General features: G+C 44.6%; 1 protein-coding gene across 2 annotated transcripts in view; it reads left to right on the plus strand.

The window, feature by feature from the left end:
* The window catches only part of KLHL22 (kelch like family member 22), a 150,461-nt gene that overhangs the window by 101,088 nt on the left and 23,382 nt on the right, over positions 1–25,991 (plus strand). For both annotated transcript variants that reach the window (XM_078667784.1, XM_078667785.1), the window contains exon 5: positions 971–1,163. In XM_078667784.1, the coding sequence (XP_078523910.1) occupies positions 971–1,163 (193 nt within the window). The remainder of the gene's footprint in view (positions 1–970; positions 1,164–25,991) is intronic.

Genomic DNA, 25,991 nt, shown 5'->3' on the forward strand with positions numbered 1-25,991 from the left:
CTTTGAAATTGGTATTTATTGTGACAACAGATGTTATCTGCTTTTATGGTGACACAACCTATGTACTTCCAATTGCATTTTCAATAGGAAATGGACATAGGCACAATTGCTTTCTTTATGCGATAGGAGTTTTTGCCAAATATCTATCTATCTTTTTCATGCGTGAGGAGGTTAGCTGGTTTGCTTAGAGGCACATTGGTGCTGTGCCAAGACCTAACAAGCATTGGCAAAACCAATAGATTTTGCCTTTGAAACGGTTGGCTCTGCCATTGCCTTTTATTCATGCTGTGCAACATGGGTAATGCCGACTTTGACAATGATACATACTCATTCTATATAGCAGCGTGGCAAAAACATGAAAAAGCACATTAGCCATGGCTGCGTCATATTGCAGTCTGAAATTAGTTTTAGCCACACTGCAAAGCATCTGTACTGCTTTACAGCATAGCTACACAACATTGCTAAAGCCGGTAGCGCTAATAGGCGTGACCTAGTGACTTTGCCAATGCTTCTTACTTTATGCGTCACCCTTGTATTGCTGCTTTTCTTTCTCTCCCTGTCTAACCTTCCTTGTTTTCTGCTAATTTCTTGTGCACTCCCCACTTTGTCACTGCCTCCGCCATGCTTATGTTCACTGACTTTCAGGTTATAAGTTTGATATTCTATTTTCCTGCTCCCATTTTGTCTGTGTGACAGATATTTCCTTCCTATTTACCAGGATGATGGGCCTCTTTTCTCTTCATTAAGCCTGTGCTGTAGCTTCTTCCTCCTCTCTTTTCCCAATTAATGTCCTTGGAGGGGCATCACAAGTATTTGCGCAAAGGGAGATAAAATTGCAGATCCTGAATGTTAGCAAACTCTTTTTTCACAATGTATACTATGTTGTGCCTTGGATTTTAACAGACTACTTTTACCTATGGTGGCTTCGGTCAGGTTTTGTAATTATGGTACAATGGTTTCCTTGTTTTAGATATGACCCCCGTCACAACAAGTGGTTCCAGATCCAGTCAATGCAGCAGGAGCATGCTGACCTCAGTGTGTGTGCTATGGGAGAGTATTTGTACGCAGTTGGTGGGCGGGACTACCGTGAAGAGTTGAAAGTAGTGGAGCGGTATGATCCCAGGACAAACACTTGGACCTATGTGGCACCCTTGGAAAAAGAGGTAAGTTAGATGAACACTGCCGCGCAGAGTCAGTGCATTGTAACCCTGAAGAATGAAAAAATGCATGACACAGGGTGCACTTCTCTACTAAAGACCTCATTGTTCACTGCCTTTTTAGACACAGCTCAACTCAGAGAAAATCCTCAATACAAACCTCCTTTGATTCAAACCCTACCTACAGTAGAGCCTGCATATAACACCCTTTCTCAGCACGCTACACAGTACTACAAAAAATAACCCAAAGGGTGGTTCTTGCTCTTCCTCATTCGCAATTATTGGGTACGAACGGCTCCACGGTAGGCAGGACAAGAAAAAGCTACTCCAAGAGAATGCTTCAACTTTAAGTTTTTACAAGCAGTTGCATTTTAAGGTTTCTCACGATGCATGCAAAATCTCTGGACTGCAGGCACCGTATCGTCATTTTCCAAGGAGTCTCAAAAGGTTTGACAATGAAATCCAGCTAAGGCAAAGGAATGAGAAAATCCAGTGGAGGTGTGGAGTGAGTTATTAAAGGCAAACTCTGCTACAGGTAAGAGATATTTCCAATTGTCTTGAGAGGCAGAGCTTGTAGCACCTTAGGAATTCTTCATGTCTAAAAAGTCCTTTAGTTTTCAAGGGTTACCCTCTAACTTCAATTCAGCCAAGCCAAGCAGATGTTGATCCAAAGAACCATGTAAAACAGCAAGGGGCTGCCATTATGAGGTATATTCAGTGGTCAGATTCTGGAGCTAAAGAGTCAGGTTGTTTGCTGCAGTCAGTAATTCTTAGACTTGATCCATGTCTTGAGTCCATGGGCATTGCATCCTGTCAAGAGCTGGTCTTCTAGGTGACACTTGGAGGGTCTTCTTAGTTTGTAAATATGGACTTTTATCTCAAGAGGCAGTACCAGATGCCAGATTTATAACTGGAAGTCTGGCCGTGCTCCAGAAAATAAATCCAGCATCAAGGGAAGGAAAACTGAAGACCAGAAAAAACCTTCTAGCTTGCCATGCCAAACAGGAAGGTAAAGAGGAGGAGAGCAGCAGGAACTGATGAAGACGGCGAGTCTGCAGGGTCCAGTGAGCGAGCAGTGATGCAGAAGCGATTGTGACGCATCTGGACACAAAATGGACCCTCCTTTTATAGTGCCAAACAGGATGTGAACAAATCCAGAACTTTGTTCGCCCTTCGTGGATTGGAAAGTAAATGAAATATAATTAAGTTACAAAAAATGCTGCATTACTACAAAATATCCCGCAACTGGTATCACTAAAACACAAAATCTAAGAATAAACTGACTGAGTTAGCATAAGCATTTCTCTCCTGTGTGCAGTGTATTGCTATGCAGAGAGATCGCCCCACAGTTCCCTGCTCTCTGGTACGTCAGGGAAACCCAAGATGGAGCCAGCCTAAGATGCCATTGTTTCCAAGGCAAGAATTCATAGTAGGAGCAGCGGTGCAGAGATGCCGCTTTGGACACTGCACACTTTGCACCAGTCAATGGGCAAAACCCTTACACAATTACTCTTTAATAATTGAAGCTTGGGAGGCGTGGCTTGATCGCCGAGCACGATGACTGCGAGGCGGTAGAGCTCCAGACGCCGATGGCCTAAAACCACCTGTATATCAGTCACATGTCCATTTTCTCCCCCCAAAACTGTTGGAGGGGTGTGTGACACCTCTGCTGTGGTGCTGAACGCCGGAAAGTGCCTGCTCCAAAACTCCTGGGCAGAGGTGGTACAGAGTGACGATCGGGCCCCGAATCCCCAGGCTCGAGGGACAGAGTGGCTGGCCAGGATCTCCGTGAGGGGCGGCCGCGAATGCTGGGTAGTGGCGGCGCCCCGGAAGTCTGTATTCAACATCTCGCACCCAGCTTCCAATAAGCACAGGGGACCTCCGTAACACCTTGCTGCTCGCACTCCTACCCCCCCTCCCACCAGCCGAAGCCTTACAGGTGCGTAGCGGTGAGGTCCAGAGGCATATCAGCGGTCCGTGGTGCTGCTCCGCGTTCCCTGACCTATCTGCCGCCCAGCAGCCCTGTCGAAGGATTACGGGCAGGGCTGCAGATTGGTGTGCTGTTTGCTGCGGAGGGCGCCCTTCGGAAGGGAAGACTGAGAGCTGAACGGGCGATCGACCCGATAACAACTAACGAGGCTGACTGCTGGTAGCCACGAGGCAACAATCCGTCGTGGTTTGCTTTGAGAGCAGTGAACCCTGACTCCATTCTTACACAGCTGTGTGTGGTGCTCGTCAGACCCTCTCCACTCCCGATGCCTCATTAGAGGCCGGTCTGGCCTTATGAGCAAGAAAGCCAACTGTCCTCACCATTGCTGATACCCTGCCTCCCAACAAGTAAGAAACGGATGCTGCAGTGGGGTTGGCAGAGTGCTACACGGTTGCACATGAGCAAAACTTTATTAGAAGACTGTGGACCAGGTGTGTTCTGTCAGTGGTGCCTCAACTGGAACATTAGTAATAGCGCACCAGGTGACCTTTTCTGGAGCACCCTGGTGAGTGACGACCCTGGTGAGAGGACGCCCTGGCAGCCCCCTGAGTATTTGACTTGGTGTGCTGTGGGTGCAAGTGAACCGCGGGTGCACAGTGCTGGTGGGCGGTACTCTGCTTGCGCCGTTGCGCCATGTCAGGACAGAAGAGGCAAAGGTCTTCACTTCAAACGAAGTTGGATAAATACACAACTCACAAAGGAGGTGAACAGAAGAGGGCCACTAAAGGAGAGATGGAGAAATCGTCAACGCCGTCCGAAGGAGAGCCAACACTGGCAGACGTAATGGCGGCCACAGCGGGGATGCGTACTTCGTTGGAGCACCGAATGGATGCCATTTAAATCGACGTGGCATTGCTACAGACTGATTTGAAAAACACAAGTGAAAAAGTGAAGAACATGGAAGGGGTGACTAAGGACCTGAGTAGCGACACCCAAGGGATGGGCAGGGAAATCAAAGATCTCAAAATGGCGCAGAAAAGAATGGATGCCCAATTGGATGACTACGAAGGTCGCGCAAGACGTTATACCGTCAGAATTTTTTAGGTCCCTGAACGAGTGTAGGTGCCGCCCCGGACCTGTTTGTGGAGGACCTAATCATGAATCACCTACGTCCCAAGTCGATGTCCACATTCTTTACGGTGAAAAGGGCACACAGGGTGCCAGGGGGAAGACATAAGCCCCGTCCCCCTCCAAGGCCTATCCTGGCACAGCCCCTTAACTTCACAGACCATGACAGTGAAGTAGTGTGGCTCACTGGTTAGAGGCGGCAGACCCGAGAGCAGAGGACGGCCCGGGACCAGGGTTCGATTCCCGGCGCGGCAGGTTTCTGGACCAGGGTCAGCGGACTCGATAATTCTCTCGCCTCGGTGCCCACTCTGATCAGCGTTCACACTCGGCAACTCTGGGCATTAGCTTGCCTCATCTTCACTAACGGCCCCACCAGACCGCCGGGGATGCCTGGTCTCACCCTGGAGATACCCATTAAGGGACCATCTCTCAGGGAAGCCAGGAAGGGTTTCGCAGCGGTCGAAGCGCCTTGGGACCCTACGGGTAAGTAGTGCGCTATATAAATGCCTATACATTTACATTTACATTTACAGTGTTCTCCAGATGGCACGTGCTAACCCCCTCTAAAGATTGACAACAGTGAACTGTCTTTTTTCCCGGATTTCACCTTAGCGGTTCAGCGCCAGGGTCGCACCTTCCTCGATGTCAAGAAACTGCTGAGTGATAAAGGTATTGGTTATGCCATGTTATTCCCGGCCAAGCTGCGCGTAGAAACAGATGGCAAGACCTGTTTTTTTGACACACCGGAACGAGCACAGAAATGGTTGGAGGGCTGGAGACTAACGAAGACTTACAACGGCAGATGAACCTTGGAACTGGTATGTGACTGTTTTGCCACCCCGTACACTGTTGGTACGGAGACATCTACTTCGCCCTCACCTCTAATGACACGAGATGGATCGAGACGCTGAGCTGAGCAGGCCAAGAGAACCTTTTCTGCATTATTTGCCTGTATTTGTACATGATGCATGTCCATATATAATTATTGGGGAGTGTACAATAGCAGTGGAGGGTCCATTGGGGGGAAATCTATTGCCTCCCCCTTCAATTACTAGTTAGTTTATTAGTTAGGGCGACAGGCACTCTGCACTATTGGGGTCATGAGCAGTTCCTAGCCCAGAGTGCGGAAGAGCAGGATTTGTAACAGGGCTGGGAGTGTTGGGAGTTTTTCTCTTGTGGGTCTAGTTTTCGTTAGTCACAGAATTGTAATTAGGGAGCCTAAGCATGGGACACGCAGTGACCAGGAACTTGATGTTGAAAACATGGCGGTTCACACAGGGATCTATTGTCTGCGGGTGGGTGCTCCAGAGACACAGCTGGATGCCCGCCCCCCAATGGTGAAGTTTAGTAGGAGCTATGGCCCTGCGAGTGAGAAGCAAATTAAATTGTTATCCTGGAATGTGAATGACCTGCGAGACAAAGTTAAAAGAGGAATTGTTTTACAGTTTCTTAGGCGCCACGCACTGGAAGTGCTATTGCTTCAAGCGACGCACCTCATAGGAAATGTGCACGGCCCTAACTAGAGGGGGCTATCAATTGGTGGCTCACTCTGGGTTCAGAACGGGGTCCAGAGGAGTCTGCATATTGAAGAGACGTGCTTTCCCAATGGCAATAGAACAGGGTAATTGGGGTAAAGAAACACGCTAAATACAAGATCTATATTAATTCATCACTACAAAAACAACAGGCCTAATTCTGTGTAATGACAGTCCATATTAGATAAATATGTCCCTATGACTCAATTCAGTTCCTTATGATACAAAATCATATTTTATTCTTGTAGTTATGCACTACTTCTGGGGGCCCCAAAAACTCTAATCCTAAAACTGCTGAGGATACAAAATATGGCAGCTAAGCTGGCTAGGCGTCCTCGATCTGTCTCCTCCACTGGAGCATTGGCTGACCTTCACTGGCTACCTGTCCAGCAGAGAATATCGTTCAAGGCAGCTTGTCTTGTTTTTAAGGCCCTGCATGGATTGGGGCCGACGCCGATCCAAAACCTTTTCTCCTGGTACTGCGCCACTAGATCCTTAAGATCCTCCTCTGCGTTCTTAGTGACGGTTCCAAGGATAAATAGAGTGAGGATGGGCGGCCGGGCGTTTGGCTTTACGGCCGCCACACTTTGGAACTCACTCCCGTTGACACTGAGGAGCAGACAGGATCTCCCCTCTTTTAAAAAGGACCTGAAAACGTTCCTGTTCCCAAGGAAAATGTAATGGTAGACCTGTTTGTAGCACGGATGCAGTCTCAGCGCCAGGATACCCTTTGGGTGGCAGACGCGCTTAATAAGTAAATAAATACATACATACATACATACATACATACATTCACTGTATATATATTTGTTGTTGTTTAATTATTTCTTATTTTTTTGCTGTTTAGATATTTTCAGTGATTATTTTTGCACACATATAATTCATTATTTATAATTCGCAACCACATATGTACATAACACATACACAAAATATATACATCACAGACAATACATTACAGTGCTATACAAAAACTCAAATGTAAAACTAGGAGAGGAAGTTCCTATGTTGACAATTAATTTCGTGGTGGTCGATTGGAACACGATGCACGTTTCAGCGATTTGTGCCTTCGTCAGGGGAAACCGTCTCAACTTTCTCTACAATAAAGTGCACAATAAACATAATTAAAAAACATGTAACAGCACTATGGGCCTGAAGATCAGATATTGATACAAATGTGAGCACTAGGTGCTTCACTATATTTAATGTCTATGCCCATGTTTACACAAGAACAGCTGTTTCTCTAAATCGCTACACACAAGTATAGAAACACACACTCCTACAGTGAAAGACTCGATCTATAATATACAAACAGTACAGAAAAGGTAGAATTAAAATGGGAATTTTAAAGTTCCTTGAATAGAACAAACCCAGATACAGCCGAATCACCCGTGAAGATAAAACGTTTTTTTCTCCAATATCAATTAGTCATGCTCACTACCAAAGTGTAGTCGATGGAGATAAAGAAAAGAGGAACAAGAAACTACTGCATTGGTAATTCTCACTTTTCTGCTGTTCATGGACTAGATTGTTTTTATCTACACTCTTATTAAGTTGTTCAACATTATATATAACCCATGTGTCAGTGAGATTGTAGGTGGATAGAGGGAAAAATTGCTATCATAATCCCATAATGTACCTGTAGTCCTAAAGCAAAGCAGTGGTCTGCAATCTGTGGTAACTGAGGACAATGTTCGGTAGATACAGAGTAGCGTCACATGGGTACATTCACTTCTATAATGACATTTGACATAAGAGAAAAAAATGAATTAATTATGTCTATTCATTATTTTATTATTCAAAAGGACTGATTTTTTGAATAATTTATTGAGGTCCTGTCCTATTGTGTACCTGATTGTGAAGAACTGCTGAATACCAAAAAATGAATATTGATCTGATAGATGCCTCCTAAGGGTTACTCAATCTGTAAGAATATATATTTTTTAAAATGTTACTCAAAGGTCTATGTTAAAATCTTTATTTAAAGAAAATTATTTTATTTTAACGTGCTGACCTTATAATATTGTGATGGGATTGAGTTTAATAATCACAATATATTTAAATAATGTTTCCAGCTATTTAGAAATTGGTACAAATTTGGAATAGTGATCTTCATATGTCTGATAGCTGGTCTACAGCACTGTAAAGGGATGAAATGATAAATGATGAACTGTCTTAAACCAGAGCCACCCAATGGCATTCCTGATTATCATTGTTATCTGTCTAGTCTATTTATACTTACTTAAGGATTTTGCAACAACACCTGATGGAGTCCTCGGCCATTTATATCCTATTTATCTCCCACACGCCTTATCTGAAGTAATAGATATGAGCGTATATGAAATAACCTATATTGTACATGTCCCTTTTGATGGATACTATCAAAGTTTCGGATGTTATAAAAATGTGTATGTATACATATGAATACATACTTTAAGGGTATCACTGCATGGAGAGATCACTGTTTTAGTGGTATTATTGAAGTATTCGGTATCTCCCAGTTCCATTCTCTGTGCTTTCAAGTAAGAATGACAATGCAGGTCACTGTTACGAGCAGTGTATCTTTAGTCCGTGCTGTTTAAACAATGCACGTATGGTTAAGTTATTTGTCATGACAACCCGCTGTTTATGGGGCCATGTGGTGATATCCCCCTCATCCTACCTTCTAATAGAAATGAGAGCTATATATTGGCATCTAGTTATTAGACTCTGTAATCATGTTGCACTTTTGAAAATAAGGGCACGCATGATATCCTGAAGTTGCTACTTTAATTATCATATAATAGACGCCTGAGAAACTTCTCTGACCTTAGTGCAAGGGTCGAATATACATTTACCCGCGTGATTAGAATTGAGATCTATATATATGCATCTAGTTCTTAAACTCTGAAATCATGTCGCACTTTTAAAAACAACACCACGTATGATATCCTAAATTTGCTACTTTAACTATCATAAGAAAGACGTCTATTAAACTTCTATGCCCTAAGTGAAGGGGTCGATTATACACTTACCAGCTTAAGGGGCAGCAAAACCTCTTGGCGCAGTAGTCCGTTCTATGAGAAATCAACAAAAGCGAATAGATTTAGACTCAGTTGCTTTTAAACGGTCCTAGGTTATGCTTAAATGACATCTGACGTCATTGGCAAGCGTTGGCTTATTCACCCTCAGTTTGTCTGTGCGCATCATTTCATTAGCATGAAAAGTGGACTAGATGGTGTAGGCTCCTATTTCTTTTAACCGAAAAGATCGCTTCATCCTGCATAATTTAAATGCCCTATTTCGATCGGTATGACTAGTTATTCTAAATTACAATGAAGATTAAAAAATTGACGGAAATGTGAAACCAATAACAATTTAAGTTCCATTTCACACGTAAACTGACTCCAAAGTTATAATATTGGGTAATTCTATATCCAATGTATTTATAACTATGTGTGTCATGACTATTAGTATAGTTGCATAACATCCGAGAGAATCACAGACTATGGGACAATGAGTTACTGTTAACCTAACACCCTTAGCGACTTTGAGGGAATGATGTCGTAGAAGTTTTCTAAGTAACTGGTGGACACCCAAAGAGACATTTATCAGTGGATATGCAGAGGTGAGGTATTCATAAATCATTAAAGGATCTTTCAGGAAGAATGTCTCGGCAAGACAATTTCTAACAGTTTAATAGTCTGTATACGGCATTACAGATTATATTCAATGACTTGTGCCCACAGTATTTCCTGATTTAACCCTCTTTTGAAAGTATCTAAAGTGAATATCCAATATACCTCACGCTTTTTAGGTCTCGGCTGGCGATAGCAGCGCACATGTGCTGCTCTCTGCATTTGAAATCAATACGGTTGAGGAAGGGGACTTGAAGCTCCGCCCCCTCTTCTCATTGGCTCACGTCATGGCTTAGGCTAAACGTTGACATTCTATTGTTTAGGAGGCTTTTTAGTCCCTCCTTATTGCCACCCTGTCCATTTTTGACCCCGTCCACCGGGACTGGATTTTTTATTGGCGGCAGTACACAGATTCCTTAATCAGGCGCGCTTGTGTTTTATTGCTTTTAAAAAGAGCGCTCTCGCCATCCATCTCTGTTTACAACCATGTGCTTCCTTTCTTATCCTTTAAACCACCTCGTACAATGCTCTCACGTCCCTATCGGTGCCTCCTGTCTCTCTAGATAGTGTTGTTTGGGTGCCCCCTTCCTCCAAACAAAGTCTTTCTTTCCGTTGGTGCCCCCTTCATCGAGACCATACCTTTATTTCTGTGGGGGTGCCCTCTCCTCGCAGACACTGTCTAGTTGGTGCCTGCCCCCCTCCAGACAGCGCTTTATTTCCCTGGTTCGGGAAGCTCTCCCTTCAGCCGGTGTCTTCGATACCCCCAGCCTGCTTCTTGCCGGGTTCTCCCTCCCTCCCTGCCCCTCCGCGATGAGCCCGGCACAAATGCTTTTAATCTGTTTTTGAAGCCTGCGTCCTCCGAATGCCCATTTAAGGCAATATTACAGCAGGGCCATATTTTGGGGAATGATTGAGAGTTCCTTTCTGAAGGAATGCACAGGAGAGGTGGCCAGATCTCCAGGCACGAGGACTCTTTCCCCGACTTTCTAATTGCCTCAGCACTTCTTGGGACCTGGCTACTAAGTCCTCTTCCCTCAGTGGAAGCTCGGTGTTTCTTCCTTGGCTTCCAAAACCGGGTAAAATTAAGGAAAGCGTCCCTGCGAAGCACTGGATCGGTCTTGTGCACTTTTTAAAATTATTTTATTTTTAATACGTTCATCGGCCACAGAACTGACCAATAGGCACTTTGTATTTAGTTAGGAAGTCGGTCCAAGTTCTTTTCATCCTTTTAGAGTTCTTTAGTGCTGTGAGCCCTCCCTTTAGCAAAGAAAAGCAGTTTGCATTATTGTTGTCCTTCAACATAATTATTGCCTTTACTTGTTTTAAATCAGCTTCAAGGAATATTTATTAACAAGCATTGAAAATGCAATAGGTCTCACCTTTGATTAAGTTAAAGCTATTTGCTTTGCTAATGGTATTATATAGCAAAGCAAATGGCTTTAACTTAATAAAAGGCAAGACCTATTGCATTTTTAATGCTTGTTTCTAATGGGTTCACTGATCTGATTTTTTTGGGGAACAATGGTTTCCAAGATGAACCATTTAATGTCATTCTCAGTATGTTTTAGTGTAACAAAATGTTCCACTATTGGCGTAGACATTTTTTTTCGTTCGAATCGCTGAGCAATGCTCAGTGAGTCGTACATTAAAACTGCAAGATGTCTCTCCAATGTATCCCAAACCACATGGGCAAAGTAGAAGGTAAATGACATTTTTGGTTTTACAGTTTGTCATATTTTTTGCCTTACAGTCTGTCCATTCAGTTGTATTTTGTCATCTTCTACTGCTAAGGGACACATTTTACTCGTACCGCATCTAAAATTGCCTATCACCGGTGAAGTCCCAACAATACTTCTCTGTATTGGTTCTTCTATTTGGGGTAATCGGGATCTTACAATTAGATCTATAAGGTTTTGGTTTTTGCGGTAAGCAAATAAGGGCTTTGGGATTTTGTCTTTAGAGTCTTTTTCAACATTTAGGATATGCCAACTAGAAGAGATGATTTGTCTTACTTGTGCGTTCATCATAGTGTGTCTGGTAACATATACTAGAGCCGCATTTTTCTGTTGTTAGTTAGAAGGTGCTGTCTGTCATAAAACCTCACTCTCTTATAGGAGTTTTTAACCAGTTTGCGCGGTTATCATCTCACAAATTTTTTTTTACTCATGTCTAAAGCTCTCGTATCAGAGTCAGTAGTGGAATACTGTCTTTTTGAGACATGGAATGGAAACTGTCATAGTGGAACGGCATGTTGCGTGCCGTGGGTTTAATGAACAGCTCAACAGCCACCTTGCCTTCAACATGTTTGATAATGATATCCAGAAATTCTATCTGGTCATTGTTTGTGGCAGAAGTAAAATGTAGGTTTTGATCACACAAATTTAACCATATAAGAAACTGGTGCCACCTCATTGAAGATATGTATATATTCAATTTTGGCCCTATAAATATTCGCCACCGTAGGTGCACATGATGCCCCCATGCTTACTCCATTTATTTGTTGGAATAACTGGCCATTGAAGTCAAAGATGTTATCCTCAAGTACAACTTTGAGGCATTTAGTGATGAAGTTTTCATTGCAGTCAATGTTCATTGTCTGAATGAGCGATTCTACTGCTGACAGTGCCGCTTGGATAGGAATATTGCTATAGAGGCTTTCTAGGTCTAGAGTTACTAGCCCTTGTCTTTGTGGATTAAAGGGAACCTCCTCTACAAGATTTATAATATGTTGCCTGTCTTGGACTTATGCCGGTGTCTTATCGACATGAGGGTGTAAGATGGCATCCAAATATTTAGACTGGCTCTGTGACAGAGCTTATCATCGTAACAATGGGTCTGTATGGTGGGTCCTTCTCATTTTTGTGTAGTTTGGGTACACCATACAGGCTAGCCATCTTTGGATTTTGTACATTCAGGTAGATATGTTCCTTGTCACAAATATCGCCATCTCTAAGAGCTTTGTTGGTAATGCGCTGTATTTTGGATTTAATTTTCTCAGTTGGATTTCTGCTGATTTTAGTGTAAAAGTTGGTGTCCTTTAACATATCCTCTCTTTTTGATACATAATTGGTGGTATTTATGATTGCGATGCCCCCACCCTTATCACAGCTTTCAAAAGTGATAGCCACATTGTTTTTCAGATTTAACAAGGCTTGATATTCCTCTTGTTGGATGTTAAATGGGGTCTTTGGACATATTTGGTAGCCGCAATCATTTTCTGGTGTACCACCTGTTTAAAGACTATAGCGTCTGGTGGTACTTGTTCATTTGAGGGTGTAAAATTAGATTTTGGCATTGAGCGTGATCTATTTGTTTGTGTCATAGGGATCGTTTGTTCTGCAAAAAACAGTTTTAAACAGTTTTAATCTGACTTTTCAAAAACATTCTGTTGAGTCACTGAATAGTTTAAATGTATTGAGTCCCGAATGTGGAACAAAAGTAAGGCCTTTACATCGCAATGAGTAGGTGGCAGGAGTCAAATCAGAGGTGCTTATGTTAAACACTCGAATTTCTTCTACTCTCTCCAGTATTGCGCATTGCGTGTTACCAGGAATTGGCTCTGATTTGTCGGATGGTTTCCCCGGTAGCGGGGTTGATATTAGGGTCGCCAATTGCTCCTGCGTAGATTGCGCCTTCCTAAAAAAGGCGAGGGGGCTTGATAGGGTCTAGATGCATACCGGCTGTTTCTACTGTCAGACTGGTTGGGTGCATTTCGTTTTCTATTGTATCGCCTGTAATCTTGTTGGTCTTGTGGTGCACCTTCCTGTTGTGTATAGTAATGTTCTGATAAATACGGATACGTATTTTCTTTATTAGAAAAGCGAATGTCTTTTTATTTATTTATCACTTTTTCTTTTATGTAAATATTCTTTATATGAATTTAATTCCTGATCTAATTCCTCTAGCGTTTTTTAGCGTCATCTACCGCTGTGTTGTTTTTTATCTTAATTCTAGGATTTCAGAGATTAATCATTGTAACATTTCTTTTGCTGTTTCCACGATCAACATCATTAGATCGCGAGAACAACGGTTTGCAATCATTTACCATTTTTCAAGAAATGCCTTAAGTTGAACAAATAGTCCCGAGATGTTTTTAACTCCCAATCCTTGAGGAATGACACCTGCTCTTAGATATTCCAGCATGTATTGACCATGCATGTCTATCCTTTTGGTCTTTTTTCTTCAAAGCTAAGAAATAATGAAAATCTTCATTTTTGTCAGAATTGCCCATTTGCTGTTGTCCAAAAGACCCTGTGCCTCCCACCATAGCGGCAACGTCGTCGTCAGTAAATCCAAATGTCATGAGATTAGCCATGACCAAATGATAAACTGCTAGTTTATGTGAGATCCAAAATTAAGAGGGATCATTTTAGTTTACGTATAGTGTTAGTTTAAGTGCCAAATCATTAAAAAATAAAAAACAAAATAGTGAAAAAGAATTTGAAAAAACAATATTGTGCGAAAGGATAATAGTGAAAAGTGAATGAGTTGTGGATTTGGTAGCGACAGAAAGTGCAAATAGTGCCCAGAGCCCACAAGATCGTCGTTCCAGAGAAGAGACTTTGCTGCAATCCACCGGATGAGAATCTGCGACAAAGAGCTGGTGTCGACTTGGGCGGTTTCGGCCCATAACGTGGCTGGGTCAGGTACTGGGCGGCCACGCTGTCGTTGGCTCGGGAGGAACTTCTCCGTGACTGTTGGGACTCCAGAATTGGAGGTGTGAATTTTCCTTGGGGTTATATAATTTATTTTTAAAGGGGGACATACGGCGTACCACACCCCTATTTTCTTCTACTTTTAGTTTTTTGCTAGGGCGACAGGCACTCTGCAAGTTGGTAATGGGCAGTTTCACGCCCAGACTGCAGGGCAGCAGGATTTTGCAACAACACCTGGAAGGGATTCTAGAAGGAGTCCTCGGCCATTAATATCCTATTTATCTCCCACACGCCTTATCTGAAATAATAGATATGAGCATATATGTAATAACCTATATTGTACATGTCCCTTTTGATGCATAATATCAAAGTTTTGGATGTTATAAAAATGTGTATGTATATACATATATATATATATATATAGAATAATTCAATAATATCCCTAAAAAAGAGATTGGGCGATACGAGGTGCAGTCTATTCTGTGTTTCCCTTCTTTATGAATGGCAACTATGGTAGCTATTCCCTGTTCCCTGGGCAATGCTCCCACTTCCAGAGATTCTTCAAACATAGATTTTAAATACAGGGAGAGTTTATCGGGTCGTGACTTGTAAATCTCGATGGGGAGTCCATTAGGGCCAAGGGCTTTCCCTGAGATTAGGTAGCGGATTGACTGCGCTATCTCATCTGGTGTCAAGTCGTTGTCTAGAAAGTCACGATCTTCTAGAGAGGCAGGGGAGTTTAATGTCTTGTAACAATCCCTGAGAGTCCTTCTCCGTATGTGAGTTCACTGTCGTATAAACAGTTTGGTAATGGCTGGAGAATCTGTCGAACATCTCCTGTGGATCCTTGATAGATATGTCTCCTTCCACCCTAAGCTCTCGGACCAGTCTGCCCACCAACTCCCGTTGATCCAGCCACGCTATAAGTTTCCCTGCTTTACCACCCAGGTCGTAGAGTCTACCTAATTGCTCCCTCCCCAGATTTTTGGCCTTGTCAGAAACTAGGTCCTTGTTGTCGTGTTGTTTCAGGCTCAGGAGATGTAGCTTCTATGGCGTCACCCCAGATTCCAGGTCACTCTCCAAGCTATAAATTTCAGCTTCGATGTCTTGGACTTCTTTCTGTTTTTCTTTTTTTTCGCCCGAGATCAATGATAAAGCCTGTCACTGAATTACAGTCTTGAATGCTTCCCATAGGGACTGGGATGAGGACACGGACTCTACATTTTCGAGAGAAGTAATCATCCATGACTTTATAAGATTTTTACGGATTTTCGGATTGCGGCGGTACCATGGATTAATTGGGGCTAATCTTCCTACTTTGCTCTGGTGAAGGACCATGTGAATCCATACTGGTGAGTGATCGGGGATACCTCTAGATAGATGTTTGTGTATGTGAGTGGCTTGGGCAGCTGGCAGTAAACAGTAATCTAAGCGGGAAAGGCTGTGGTATGCCCCAGAGTCAAAGGTGTGTTGCACTGGGTCCAGGTGATTAGCTCTCCATTCATCGACCAGTCCTACAGCTTCCAGGAAGTCAGGTAGGCCAACAGGAAGAGGGCCCTACCTCCCACAGGGGATAGCGGTCCTGCGTGACAGTGACCACTGCATTAAAGTTGCCTCCAAGGACTAAGAGAACGTCTGGAATAGAGAGGAGGACAGTACCCAGGTCCGCAAAGGTGGTTCCCTGCAGGCCTGGAGGGACGTATACAGACATGAGAGCAATAAGGCGGCCCTCCCACATTCCCGTAACTCCAACATATCTGCCCCGATCATCTGCCCACTTGGAACTTATAGCAAGGGGGAGCGTGTTTTTCATCATGATGCCCACACCTCTGGAACCAGATAAGAACCCCACATGTGCTACCATTTTGTATCCCCCTCTATGCATCGCCCCACACAGATTCCCTACCAGGTGTGTCTACTGGAGCAGGACAATATCCGGTGCTCGTCTTTTAATGTATTCGAGAACTACACTGCGCTTAATCTTGTCCCCAAGCCCATTAACATTCTAGTTTAAGATTTTAACATTTCTGTCCCCCATTACACTTGTCATACAATGCAAAAGTCTCGGAATTCTTTATAGTGACAATTTCGGCACCCACTCTGCAGATGAAACCATACTTAACACCAATGTTGAAATTACAACAAACAACAAACAAAAAGTCCCCCTCTCTACAACCCAATCTAGTCCATGAACAGCAGAAAAGTGAAAATTACCAATGCAGTACTTTCTTGTTCCTCTTTTCTTTATCTCCATCAACCACAGTTTGGTTGTGAGCATGACAAATTGACTATCGGAGGAAAAAACTTAGTATCTTCAAGGGTGATTCAGCTTTATCTGGGTTTGTTCTTTTCAAGGAACTTTAAAATTCCCATTTTAATTCTACCTTTTCTGTACTGTTTGTATATTCTAGATCAAGTCTTTCACGGTATGAGTGCATGTTTCTATACTTGTGTGTAGCGATTTAAAGAAACAGCTGTTCTCGTGTAAAATTTTTGTCCACCCTAAGCGTGGAAGGGTATACTCAGATGTGAGTCCCTTGCTCATTGCACCATCAGGATTCAAGCAAGCCGGGTCGAAGACGGCTGAAATGCCAGAAACCGGTCCCCGGAAGCTTGTTTCCTTCCCAGTGTAAGAATTGGCTTTTGTAGTCTGGTCTGCCCTGTTCCCATGATGCACTGGGCCAGGGACAGACTAATTTGCATACTGCCAGGTTCTGAAACTGGGATGGTGCAATGAGCTAAAAAACGGTGTTGGATCTAGCCCTGATCTCTTGACTGCGTGAGAGTATTCTGCTTAATTCAGAGACTCTGTCCATCACCACCCCTTGTTGTAAATATTTTTGTCCACCCTAAGCGTGGAAGGGTATACTCAGATGTGAGTCCCTTGCTCATTGCACCATCAGGATTCAAGCAAGCCGGGCCGAAGACGGCTGAAATGCCAGAAACCGGTCCCCGGAAGCTTGTTTCCTTCCCAGTGTAAGAATTGGCTTTTGTAGTCTGGTCTGCCCTGTTCCCATGATGCACTGGGCCAGGGACAGACTAATTTGCATACTGCCAGGTTCTGAAACTGGGATGGTGCAATGAGCTAAAAAACGGTGTTGGATCTAGCCCTGATCTCTTGACTGGGTGAGAGTATTCTGCTTAATTCAGAGACTCTGTCCATCACCACCCCTTGTTGTAAATACTCGTGTAAACATGAGCATAGACATTAAATATAGTGAAGCACCTAGTGCTCACATTTGTATCAATATCTGATCTTCAGGCCCATAGTGCCGTTACATGTTTTTTTATTATGTTTATTGTGCACTTTATTGTAGAAAAAGTTGAGACTGTTGCCCTGACGAAGGCACAAATCGCCAAAACGTGCGTCGTGTTCCAATCGACCGCCAGCCTTTGAAATGAATTGTCAACATAGGAACTTCCTCTCCTAGTTTTACATTCCCCGGCTCCGGCGGTAGGTTAGCCCAGCACCATGTGACTCTGGGCAATAGCTCGCTTAATCTTCCCGACGGCCCCCCAGCGCCTAGAGACCCTTACGGGTGATTGTGCGCTTTACAAATGTGGACTTTACTTTTTTACTTTACATTTGAGTTTTTGTATATCACTGTAATGTATTGTCTGTGATGTATATATTTTGTGTATGTGTTGTACATATGTGGTTGTGAATTATAAATAATGAATTATATGTGTACAAAAATAATCACTGAAAATATCTAAACAGCAAAAAAAGAAGAAAAAATAATTAATTAATGAATAACACATATATACAGTGAATAACTACAAGAATAAAATATAATTTTGTATCAAAATGAACTGAATTGAGTCATATGTACATATATTTATCTAATATGCACTGTTATTACAAAGAAATAGGCCTGTTGTTTTTGTAGTGATGAATTAATATAGATCTTGTATTTAGCGTGTTTCTTTACCCCAATTGAATTTTTCCCTACAGCTAGCAAGATACATTGTTCTCAGTAGGGGTCCCCTTTTTTCAAAACAAAAGAACAGGGTTAAACTGACAATTTGGGGAGATATGCTGCTGTATTCGGGAAGTGGGAGGGCGAAGCGCTGACGCTACTGTCATTGTACCTGCCACTGGGATTGCACAATACTACACTCAGAGACCTGGGTAGGGCACTACTTATGTTTCCCACTGGTAGAATGATAGTAGGCGGCAACTTAAACTAAACTCAGTAGTTTCGGGGACACTGGATGCCTACTTTCCTAGAGATATACCTCTCTCACAAATGCAGCTCCCACGCTTCCTAGAAGCTATGGGGCTGGTGGACATGTGGAGGGTATATCACCCTGCAGAGACACAATACACGTTCCACTCTGGGGTCCACAAAAGCTTTTCCCGCCTGGATTATATCTTCGCCCCTGCAGCACAGGTAGGCTATGTCAGGGAAGTACAACACCTAGCTAGGGGAATATCTGACCACTCCCCTGTTTGGTTACACATGGTATATGGAAGGGGAGACTATACTTGTGTTGCACCGATTAGCCCTTGGTATCTTCAGAACCACTGCAGTTAAATTGAAGCTGGAACAAGAGATTGAACACTACTTTGCTGAAAACGACGGTTGCCTCAGCACGGGTGCTTTGGGAGGCCTTTAAAACAGTGATATGGGGACACGCTCTGTCTCAGATCTCTGGGGTGAAAAAGATAAACACGCCACACTTCTCCGACTGGAGGATGAAATTCTTAGACTGGAAGAAGGCCTCCCGACATCCGTAGACCAAGACGCAGCACACATTCTCCACTTGAAGAATGAGGAATGTAGGTCTGAGGCAATAGAACCTGCTAAAACCATACCCAGAGCTAGGGGACAAGGCCGGGAAATTATTAGCCTTGTGAGACTGGAGGGAAGCAGCGAGCCCGACTAGTCACAGAACTTAGGGCAGCGGGTGGAGAAAAGCTCACTGACCTGCAGGATATCACTAAGGAACTACAGGCTGAAATTCATCTGCCGGTATTGGCAGACGCATATAGAGCTTCACTGGAGGAAGACATTGCCTCAGACGAGATAACGCAGGCTATTTGTTCCCTTCAGACCGGAAAGGCAATGGCCCTAATGGTAGCCCCCTACCTTAGATCAATGTTCGTGGAAAGTCTAGAGGAGGGATCCCTTCCACAGGACCAAAGATTGGCTACCCTGGTAGTAATACCTAAGGAGGGGACACCCAGAGACAGCTGCACGTTATACCGACCCATATTGCTATTAAACGTTGAGGCCAAAATTCTGACCAAATTACTTGCCACCCACTTGGCTCGCGTCCTTCCTGAGTTGGTCCATCCGGACCAATCTGTCTTTGTCATCGCGTAACACACATCCCTGAATTTAAGGAGGGTGCATGGTGTTCTGGGAAGAGCTGACACCATTATGGAAGATGCAGTGGTGGTGTCTCTGGACTCCACTATGGCGTTTGACACCATACAGTGGCCATACCTGTTCGCCATCCTGGAAAGTTTTGGATTCGGACCTAAATTTATTAGCTGGGTCTGACTTTTGTACACTGACCTTCTGGCACAGGTAGTGGTTAATAATAAAAAATCTGCTATATTCCACCTCCACCGGGGAGCTAGACAGGGGTGCTCCCTGTCCGCCTTGCTGTTTGCTCTTACACTGGATCCCTTGGCCTGCTGGATCAGGCGCGACCCCATCATAATAGGACTGCCCTGGCCTAATGACTGGGAGGACCGGATATCACTATACGTGGATGACATTTCTCCCAACAGATCCCTGCGTAGAGTCATTGACATCTTCACCAATTTCGGCACGTACTCCGAATATACCATTAACTGGTCAAAGTCGTTCATTTTTGTGCTTCAGGGTAAGCCACCAGCCCTACGGAGAGAATATCCACTCAAGATCGTGACAGAAGGGTTTAAGTATTTGGGGATTTTTGTCACCAAGGATCCCAAATTATTTTACAGCACTAACCTCTCACCGTTGTTGCAGGGACTGAAATCGGATGTAGCACATTGGCAATTGGGGAGAGCTGCATTGTTTAAAATCATGTCTCTACCCTGGTTCTTGAACGTCCTACAGAACTCGCCTACCTTGAGTCCTGCATCATATTTCAGGAAGGTGGAAAGTGCGCAGTGGGCACTGCTCTGGGGGAATGGTCGGCCACGTATCGCGTTCTCGTGGTTAGTGTGGAGCTGTTATGATGGGGGATTGGTTTGCCTAATATTAAATATTACTATCGGGCGGCACACCTAGCTGCTATTAACCATTGCATATACCGGCCCCCTACAGATCCTGGCTATGCCATGGATAGGTGGCTCCTCCCCAGTGGGAATTACATACAAGCATTGTATTCTTAGCTGGCCCAATTTCCCCTTACGGGCCCCACAAAGCACTCTGTGCAGGTTTGGCACCAGGTCCAGAAAGAGATGGTTTGGGCGAAAACCATAACGCGATTTACCCCACTATAGGATTCTGATTGGGGGTTCTCTGGAAAACGAGGGGGTTTGATAGATGGGATATGATCGGGATCTCCCGAGTGGGCGATCTCTGGGAGAAAAAAGAGGTAATGCCATTCACTGCCCTCCAGCTGAAGTTTGAGCTCGTGGACACTGAGCAATTCAGTTACATGCAGGTGCGGCACACGCTATACACTGTTATCCCGAAGGGGGAGACCCCTCCTGAGGCCTCTCTTCTTGAGGTTAGGCTTCTGGACGGCTATATGCCCAAGAAGGCAATCTCCCTGACTTACCTAAAACGTATAAATCACTCACCTGATCCCCTCCTTCAGCTCCGTGCAATGTGGGAAAGTGACTTAACAGAACTTGAGGAGGACGAGTGGATGGAAGTGCTGGCATCCCAGAGGGAGCGGGCAATATCCTCGAAGCTAAAACTGGTACAGCTGAAAATATTGCACAGGATATATGTTACCGGCCCGGCTTTGGTCTGGATGGGGTATGGAACTGACCCTAATTGCAGGCAGCGATGTGGCCGGGAGGTCACCTTTTTTCATGTACTGTGGGAATGCCCCTGCATAGTGAGATATTGGAGGGCGGTCGCCTTATGTGTGAGGACGTTTTGCGGCAAACAATAACAATGGAGGCCAAGCGGTGTCTCCTCAATATATGGGAAGCGACAAACTTAAACAGTAAATAACAAACTTGGGTAACGTTAGGCTTAATAGTTGCTGAAAAGAAAATTTCGAGGAATTGTGGGGTCCACATGGCCCTAAAGCTGGGGGAATGGAAAAGGGACATGGATTGGTCCATGTTCAGGGAAAAAACATTGCATGTCACAAGAGGATGCCCTAGGAAATGGATACAAATATGGGGGAAATGGAATGACTATAGAGATACCACATGTGAGCCACCTGCATTACCGACACAGCTGCCCCTGGAGGACTTAATACCCTAATGGTCTATTACAAACTAGACTGTATACTTCGCAGAATAATGTGAACTGTGTGTAATGTATCACTAACTACCATGCCTGGTGTTTTCTATCAATGGGTATACTGTGTCAATGTTTTGATTGACAATAAAAAGAAATTAAAAAAAATAAAATAATTGCAGCTTGATCTGATTGAATTGCAGAATGAGCTGCTTCAGTTGGGTGTGACACTTTGAAATCACAAAACTCGAATTCTGAGTAATGTCCCAAATCAAACTCATTTTCGGCTCTAATATTTTATTGACTTGGGTAAATTCCCATCTTTATTTCTGCAATCCGAAAAATTAGGAAAGACAGTTGTAAGTTCTTTTGTACCACGGGATGCACTGTGACTGAACTCTTAGTGGACAATGCACATGACCACCTACTCCATGTTAGATTGTTTTTTTTCGCCATTTTTGGGACATGTACCAACAGACCTCTGAGACTGTACGTGTTCTCCACATTTCATTTGTACCCACATTGTGAATCTTTGACATCTAGAGTCCAAGTTTTTTCTTACCGTCACTCTCCCTGGAGACTCAATGCTTTCCAGTCAAGTGCCCAAATGCAATGGAGCTTGTGTCCTTCCCAGGACTGTGTACCCCTTTGCATCAAACTTACAAACCGGAGGAATGCAGATTCCCACATGGTAATAGAATGAATGACCTTCCTGTACTGCCTCCAGTGCCATGCCAAGTAGCATAGTCGGATCATCTTGAGATCTGTAACCTCTACTCTTCCACAACCACAATGACGTCTGGTGTGAAGCTTGCTTCACCATCTGGTCGAAGAAATCTTTACGGTACCCAAGGGAGAGGTGTTAAGTGCACCACCAGTCTGCTGTTCAAACACTCCCAACATCTGCACAAGCAAGACCCCTTCAAAGGGCTGAGCAAACTCATGTGATGCAGCTGGTGCTCCTGTAAAGCGCTCTGATACCCAATACCTTCGGGTCAAGTTCGTGCTATATAAATCTCCGTAAAAAAATATATATATTGAGGACGCCAGCCCTTCAGCCATCCCGCTTCATCCGCCGTTGTAACGCCCAGAGGCCGTCTCCTCCAGCGCCTCCGATCAAAAGGAGGAAGAGGAGGCTCCACAGATCTGCACAACCAGCGCCTCTTGAACTAAGGCCTCTGCCTGGGTTCTAAGTACGGTTGGCTCCAAGCCTCCCAAGACGCATCATGGTAAAGCAGAGCACCGCTCCAGGGGAAATTTGACATCAAACCCCATGCAAAACTCTAGAGCCTCCACAGCCTCTGCCCCATCAGGCTCCAGTAGGCACTGAACAAAGGCTTTGGATCAGAAGGAGGACCTGTCTAAGGGCATCAACCCTTCCCGACTGTTGGGCTCCCAAGGCCACAAGGAGTCTTGACTTCATTCGAAGCAAAAAGTTCCTTTGATGCAGGCACCTAAACCCACATTGACTTTAAAGCCATCATCCGTGCCAAGACACTCTCAACGAGCGACTTTGAGGATTCAGAGCAGAATATCCTCCAGAGGCTACAAGAGGGGCTTGATGTGAGGCAGAAGCACCTCTTATCCACCCCCTTACCGGGCTGAATTCAGAAAAATCTGTCACAACCCACATTGGTTCTTCTTGAAAGAGGAGATTTGCATATGAGGAGACCCCTGCATTGGAGGCTCCTCCAGGTCCTGTGCCCACGAAGCATAGAGCCTGGGACACCAGACCTCCCGCCTATGCTCCATCTTCACCTCCTCCACCACCAGTGCCTCCTCTGCCTACACCACCACCATTACGACCACATAACCTCAACTGCCTCTACTAGAGTCACCAGAGGGATTCCCACACGTATGGCTCAGGCATTTGTTTCAGCCTTGTCGACACACCCTTTCAAGCCAGGGCCCCCGATGACCCTTGGGAAGACTACAATATAGATCCCAGAGACGACCCGGGGCATTTCTCCGTTAGGACATCTCCCCCCATCAGTACCACTGCCTATCCCAAGGTCATTCAGTGAACAGCCATCTTTCATAAGGTTAATAGGCATAATATGTCATCCACAAGGAAGACTATTTTGTTGTGAAGATGCTATCGGTGCGGACAGTGCAGTGTCCGTCCATGCTGAAGGTTATGTTCAAGTCTGCCCGGAGATGTTCAAAGAACTAATAAAGGCCAGAGTAGTAATACCCAAGGTGGAGAAAAATTACTAGCCCTAACCCAGTGACTCAGCCTACATTAGGGGTCATGTCTCACCCAATTCTCTGGTTTTGCATATCCCCCTCAAGCGGGCTTCATCTCAAGCCATCGATGATGCCTCGCAGCCTGAAAAGGAGAGCAAGAAACTGGATGCAGCCATTGAGATGGTGGCTAGAGGGGCAGTTACCCGCTGACCCATAGCCAATTCCATGAGACTGTACTCCGGATTTGATAGAGACCAGTGGAACGCAATGTAGGAGCTGCTGAAGCATCTACCTGAGGGCTTCAGGAAAAGGAGGAAGAAGATAGTGTCAGAGGGTACAGAGGGGTGCCTATTGTGGCAACAATAACAAGGGCAGGGGGAGGGTCAGCTCTGGTAAAGGGGCTTCCACTTCTAAGCGCTGACTTTGCCTAAGAGTCGGCCAATTATTGCGGTATTATCTTTCTACCTGTTTTTGGTACTCGTATGTAACATGCACACGTCACTTTCTCTTGTAACACACTGTTTTCTACCTCTTACATATGTTTATTTTCGATACCTGCATGTAACGTTTGTTCTTGTGCCTGAGGGCCCTCCATATATTGCAGTATTATACCTCTCTGTTTACTTTGTACGCTTTTGTAACCTGCACACGTCACTCTTTCCTCCGGTAATGCACCGTTTGCTACCTCTTGTATTTTGTTGGTTCACGATTGTCACTTTTGTAATGCACCGTTTGCTACCTCTGGTATTTTGTTGGCTCACGATTGTCATTACTGCCTCATTTAATGTAACGTTTGCTTTTGTATTTTGTTCACTTGTAATGTTCTCATGTATCAGCTCTGTTTCCTATTGTGAAGCGCTCTGACACCTTCGGGTAAAGTCTGCGCTATATAAAAACGCACAAATAAATAAATAAATAACCTGCCCCATATCATGCCACCTTTCAGGGGAAGATTGCAGGATTTCCTCTCCCGCTGGTAGGAAATCATATCAGATTAGTATGTGCTTGCGGTGATTCAACATGGCTACTTAAAGCTTCTCACAACTCCTCCCAACATCCCACCCCAAACACGTACCCTCAGCAGAGAACATCTCAGACATTTAGAGGAAGGGGTCTAGGTGCTTCTCCACAAGGGAGCTATTGAAATAGTGCCCCCTCCCCACCGAGGCAAGGGTGTCTACTCTCTTTACTTCTCATCCCCAAGAAAGTCCGCTACCTCAGGCCAGACTTGGGCCTCAGTCAATACAGCCTGTCTGAACATTTCCACATAACCACCCTGTAGGATCTCATCTTTCTGCTCCTACAAGATAACTACATGAAGGTACTAAACCTGAAGGACGCTTACTTTCACGACCCCATCCAGCCCACCCACTGGTGTTACCTCCACTTTGAGGTAAGTTGTCATCATCACCAATTCAAAGTGCTTACCTTGGAATTACCACCACTCCAAGGAGGGAGAATACACGTTTCCCCAACCTCTACGATTGGTTGATCAAGAGCGCAGGCAATCAGCAGTGCCTACCTCACACCCAAGATGCAAATTCCCTGCTTCACAGCCTGGAATTCATTATAAATGCCACCAAGTCTCACCTACAACCCTTGCAGGTCCAGCCCTTCCTGGTGCTTATACTCAACGCAGTCACAGGCAAAGCCTACCCCAGCCAGCTGAGGTTCTTGGCATTCCTTCAGTTCCTGCCCCTTTTTCAGCCCACTGGTCAAATCACAGAAGTGTCAGATACCTCGTAGTGATTATGGCATCTTGTATTGTTTAGTACTCCACACCAGGCTCCACATGCACCTATTGCAGGAACTCTTGGTTCACTGGTCACAAGCAAAGGATCACTGGGAAGGTCTTGCGTTAGTAAAAGCCAGCGTCCCTCACTGTCTACAGTGGTGGTACAGCAAGAGCCTGTTGCAGGGCAGGCCTTTCTTAGACCCCGTTCTGCTAGTGACCATTACCTTGGGCGCCTCCTATGCCGGTTGGGTGGCACATCTGGACCGTATGACAGTACAGGGAGTGTTCCCCCCCTTATTAGGGGCGGCACATCAACTAACTTGAGCTGCTGGCCATACGTCTCACTCTCAAGGCTTTCCCAAAATCAATTGGGGCAAGGTTGTCCTTATCAAGGCACACAACATGATGGCCATGTATGACCTTCAAGGTGGCACAAGCCTTCCCTGTTGTCAGCGCTAGCGCAGAAGACCTAGCATTGTACTATCCATTAACATATACACCTTCTGGTGGAGAACCTTCGTGAGCGAACGCCCATTTGGCAGACCCACTCAGCAGGACGCATCAACAAGTCCATGAGCGGGAACATCACTGGCAAGTCCTTCTACAGTACTTCTAACACTGGAGCGCCATTCAGATGGACCTATTCATCACTTCTGAAAATTGGAAATGCCCACATTTCGCCTCCA

The sequence above is a fragment of the Lissotriton helveticus genome, chromosome 11 (assembly GCF_964261635.1).
Source record: "Lissotriton helveticus chromosome 11, aLisHel1.1, whole genome shotgun sequence".
NCBI classification, from domain to species: Eukaryota; Metazoa; Chordata; class Amphibia; order Caudata; family Salamandridae; genus Lissotriton; species Lissotriton helveticus.